This window comes from Barbus barbus (genome assembly GCF_936440315.1).
Source record: "Barbus barbus genome assembly, chromosome: 44".
Taxonomy (NCBI): domain Eukaryota; kingdom Metazoa; phylum Chordata; class Actinopteri; order Cypriniformes; family Cyprinidae; genus Barbus; species Barbus barbus.
Window position 1 is genome coordinate 19,162,157 of NC_136722.1, and position 5,216 is coordinate 19,167,372.

The 5,216-nt window shown below is 37.4% G+C and overlaps 1 protein-coding gene across 2 annotated transcripts; it reads right to left on the reverse strand.

The window, feature by feature from the left end:
- Positions 1–559: 559 nt before the first annotated feature.
- LOC306863131 (transforming growth factor beta activator LRRC33-like) lies at positions 560–4,963 on the reverse strand. 2 transcript variants are annotated; one of them, XM_079406332.1, is made up of 4 exons: positions 4,875–4,963; positions 4,465–4,678; positions 3,248–3,368; positions 560–2,747 (listed from the first exon to the last, which is right to left on the reverse strand). In XM_079406332.1, the coding sequence occupies exons 3-4, from the start codon at positions 3,353–3,355 to the stop codon at positions 807–809; spliced, it is 2,049 nt and encodes a 682-aa protein (XP_079262458.1). In that variant the 5' UTR covers positions 3,356–3,368; positions 4,465–4,678; positions 4,875–4,963; the 3' UTR covers positions 560–806. The 2 variants fall into 2 exon arrangements, with proteins under 2 accessions (XP_079262458.1, XP_079262457.1); XM_079406331.1 differs by having other exon boundaries at positions 4,465–4,888.
- Between the last annotated feature and the right edge of the window lie 253 nt (positions 4,964–5,216).

Sequence of the window (5,216 nt, forward strand, 5' to 3'; positions counted from 1 at the left end):
TTTAAAAAGTCGTACTAATGTTAGGACTAAATGTTCTTAAAATAATGTTTATGGAACATTCTGATAACTTTATTAATATTATATATTCTCATAATATTGAGAGAAAACATTCTGAGATCAACATTCTCGGAACGTCCCGATATTATTTGTTCTTAAACATTCTCATAAAGTTGAGAAAACATTTTAGAACAACATTCTCAAAATGTTCTTATGATGTTATTTGTTCTTGTATGTTCCAAAAAACATTTTTGTAACCTTTAAATAACACTGACAAGACTGGTCATTTTAACATCCTAAGAATATTAAAGATAAACATTCAAATGACATATTTTGGGTGAAAAATGGGGGGCGAAGGTTAACAGGTTAAATTACGTCATAATCACAACAAGAAAACATTTCAACATTATAGAAACATTTAAAAACAATGTTCCCTTAACATTTTCATAACGTGACTTAATTAGGTTAACTTTTAATTACCTATGATATTGAAATTGCTTTAGATCAAGCTTTTGCCAAACGAATAAATGCATGACTGAAAGTATAATTGCAACTTTTGTTATAAAAGGAAACATTTCTTTCACATTTACAAACCATCCAGCAGCCAAACACTTTTCATGCATTTTAATGATGATAAAATGAAATACATTCACGTTTACAGACCAATGTGGCCTAAATCTTTCACATTAATCTCATATTTCTCTTCCGTTATGTCCAGCTGTCTGAAAGTAGCAACCTTTAAGAGCATATTTACCATGTTAGCCCCTTATATTACAGAGACATTCATTAGTTTTACAATAGCATGCTTCTCAATAAGGAGCCGGCCTCCAGCATCTCTTTTTAATGGCGCGAGGCAACATTCTTGGCTTAAAGGTGAGCATGTAAATGACGGATATACCCATGATGGAAACACTAACTGTTACAAAGAGCAGAATGTACCAAACAACAGACTCCTCATTGCTGGAACCACCACAGTGGATGGTGTCAAAAAGCATGACCTTGTGACGCCTGTGGTTTAAATCCAAGCATGTAATTTCTGAGAGATCTACAATACTGATGCCTTTATTCTCCACGAAGGTCTTGTACCAGTCTAAATGGCAACAGTTGAAGGCATTTCCATTCATATAAACAGTCTGCAGTCCTTGAGCTAACATGCCAGCATGTTGGGACGGGATGGTTGTCAACATGTTATCCCTCAAGTCCAGAAGCTTTAGGTTTAATGCCATTACAGATTCGGGAAGTTCTGGTAGTGAGTTTCTACAGATGTTTAAAGACTTCAAATGGCTATACGGAGAGAAGTCAAAAGCTTGAAGACCGGTATTACCAAGTCCCAAGTGCTGCAAAGTGTTTGCGAGACCTTCCAGAGATTCCTGTTTGAGGTTTAGGTCTGGATTGTTTGAGAGTTCGAGATGGGTTAGTGGCGTGCCCTTGAACGTTAAAGATGGGATGTTCTGAATGCTACAACCGGCAAGATAGAGTTGTTTTAGGGAAACAATGTTGGACCACACAACACATCCAGAGGAACTTGGCAAATAACATACGTCCACAGTGTTGTGACTGAGATCTAATGTGCGAAGTTTCGGTAGACTAGCAAAAATCCTAGTTGGAAGGTTCTGAAGGTCATTTGTACTCAGATTGAGATGTGTGAGATTGTTCAGCTCGCTAATGGAGCGTTGGCTTGCTTTCAGCTCAGCTAACCTGTTTCGGCTAACGTCCAGTTCATAGAGGTTGACTGGTAGAGCTTCGGGTGTCAAACTGAAGGACTGTAAACAGTTACTTCTCAGCCTCAGCCAGTAAAGATGTGGCATCTGTTGAATGAATCCTTGGGGGAAGTAGTTCACCTTGTTTTCACTCAGGTCCAGGAGCTCAACTGAGGAAAGATCACCGTGAAGGTTCTCATTCCAGAGCTCTACTGTGATGCTGCTTATATTTTGCCCCAAGTTGTAGTACTCAACACTAGTGGTCCAGTTTGAAGATGTGTAATTTGATAAGTGCTGGTAAAAACCGACTTGATTATTGGACAACAGCAAAGTTCTTATTCGGTTTTTAACTGGAAGGAATGGAAAGAACAACAAATGGTTGTCAGACAGATCCAAAGTCTCCAGCTGAAAGGTCTCAGTCAAATTTTGATTGGTTATGAACCATTCAATGGAATTGTGGCTGGCGTTTAGGACCAGCAGTTGGGTCATTTCAAAGTTGACCAAACAAGGTAAGCAGTTGAAGGCCAGGTTCAACCTCTGGAGTTTTTTCATATGATCAAACGCTCCATCGATCTCAAACAACAAGTTTCTCTCGACGTTCAGCTCCCTAAGCTGATGAAGGTTTCTGAATGTTGACTCATCAAGCCTCAGCATGGCATTCCGGGACAAGTATAGAGACTCAAGGGAGGACAGATTCTGTACCAGCAGAGACACCATGTCCTCTGAGAGGCCATTACCTGAAAGATCAAGGGTCTTTAGTTGGGACAGAGAGCTTAAGGACTGGGCCAACTGCTTGTGTCCATAGTAAAGCTCATTGTTGGCTAAATTGAGGTTTTCTAAAAGAGGCGATTCAGAGAACACACTCTCTTCCACCGTCTTTAACAGATTGTTCACACAGCTGAATGTCCGTAGAAGAGGATACCTGGAGAAACAACCATCTTGAAGATTTAACAGACGGTTCTTGTTTAAGAAGATTTCCTCAGTTTGACGTGGTAAATGATCTGGTACGGCAGAGAGCTGACAGCTGTTGCACAGAGCTGTGCTTTGGATCTTGAGATGTGGAAGAGAGACAAAAAAGAGAAGGAAAGACCGATTTAGATTATTCTTACACACAATGGAAAAAAATTTAAATAGTATCATAATATGATTAATAATTTCCATTAAAGGTCATTTCACTTGCTAAGCCCATGGAGAACAACAAAAATAGACAAACAAGCAAATTTAGCCCACTTGTGGTTTGCTGATTAAACTTCATAATAATCAAGTAACCTAAAAATGTCCTTCGTGTGGTAACATCTAAATTAAATGGTTTTGTTCAATTTAAAAGAACTTAATCTACCTGAATACATCAGGTTACACCACAAGTAATAGCTTGTTAAGGTAACAATTGTAACATCATACTTTAAGATTTAGTATTTTGAATACATTTTCTGTTTAAAAACTACTATGTAATTTGCTTAAGCAATATGCTTAGTTCCCTTCCAGAGAATTATCATGCGCATCAGTGTTCATCTAGATGTATTTGTACAGTCTTCTCTTTTCTCACATACCAGCCAGCAGGGGAAGACCTGCGGATGACCTGAGACTGAAAGCAGGACCACCAGTAGCGGCACCACTCCGTGACAGAGCACGATGGACAGGCGATCGAACACCAGCATCTTAACATGACCACTGTGATGAAGTAATAAAACAATTGTACATTAATATTTATATTAAAGATTTGATATTATATATATATATATATTTTTTTTAATTATTATACTTTTTTATGTTAATACACTGTTACAAGAACACTTTACAGCATCCATGTAAGGGTGAATAATTATTCTTGGAGTTCTTAAAACATTATTTTGTGGATCTGCTTGAAATTACACATTGCTGTTACAGTTTAATTTCATTTTTATAACATATCAGTACACAGAAACTGTAATATAAACTTTAAATTAATCTCAAATCCTTTAGACACTAAAATAGTTTCTTAAGACACTTAATTTCCAATTTATATTTCATAACAGAAATTACTTTGACACTTAGAGGTCTACGTGTGGCAGGGACTGCAGAAATTTGTGGCTACACCTAACATGAATCTACTTGAGCCAACTGTGATACAGGTTATAAATCAGATCGGTTAGGCACGTTCTGTCACAGTCATTAATCGATATACAGTGGGCCTAAAAACATTTGGACACTTATGTCAAACTTAAAAAATTTATTAATGTCACTGCATTATCAAAATACCAAACCAATTGGTATTTATTCAAAATAAAGATTCACTTCGAACTTAAAAAAAAATAAAAAAAAATAGTAAAAATGTATTTTTAAATATTTTTTCAAAGATAAGTTTTAAATAATATAAAAACATTATATATAGAGTACAGAACTGAAGTTAAGTCTAAAAGGTCATCATTTGAGAGATCTAAAAAGTCATTTACTTGTACTGTAGATGCATGGGCTTGATATTTAATTACATTTCTTTCTTTTTTGACCTTTTAAAGTGTGACCTACAAGTCCAAATACTTTTGGGTCCACTGTATGCATGAAAGGTCATATGCATCAAAATCCTGCAAGCAGTTATATGTTCGATCACCACTAAAATTGATCATATTGCGCCCTTGAGTAAGATAGGACAGGTGACTATCCTTGTAATGAGTGCACTGAAAGTCATATTGAATGAAAGATAAACCAAAATACAAGCTGCTATTAAACATTCACCCTGTCCGTTTCATATTTACACACAATCTCATGTGGGTATAACATGCGCACTTACCCCAGTGGTCAGGATCGCACCCTCCGCTCCTCTGTGAAGTTCACAGAAGACCATTACAACGGTTTGTGGGGAGGTTCTGTTGGCTTGGTCTCTCCTGAGATGCAAAGTGCTTGGCATCTGCATCTCTGCAATGTCTTTAGTAATTGCGGAAGCAAGCAAGCAACGGAAACGCAGTCACATGAAGGCAGCCAAGATCATAAATTTCACACGCACGCTGCAGGGTCAGAAATATGCAAGTTAAATATGTAAAAATCGACCACATCCCACAACAGCAAAAGTATTTCGGTTTCAGTACACTAACGAGCAGGAGAATGAGCATGAAGGACATTTAATGGCTCTTACATAAAAAAAGAAGGAAATAAAAATGAGGAAAAATATTGATGTGATAACCGCTTGAGGTGCAAAAGTACCTGTAAAAGTGTATGTTGCACAAACATTTCAAACTTATTTCTGTCTTGTTCAGTAGACCACAAACCTACCAAGTGAACACACCCAAAGTACCCACTACTGGTTTCACACATCAGATACTACTCAAGAGGAAACCACCAAGAGCTCACACCCTTCCTGCTAGAAAGATGCAGGCCCATCATTTCTGCTCGTTGAAACTGTCGCATTCTTCTCACAAGCTGTGCTATTGTGAAAACGTGTGAAAACGCATGCCACATTGCTTCATTTACAAGCACGTCTCTGCTGATAGCCAGCAACCTAAAAGTGATCAGTTTGTGCACGAACACAATTATTTTCATGACAGT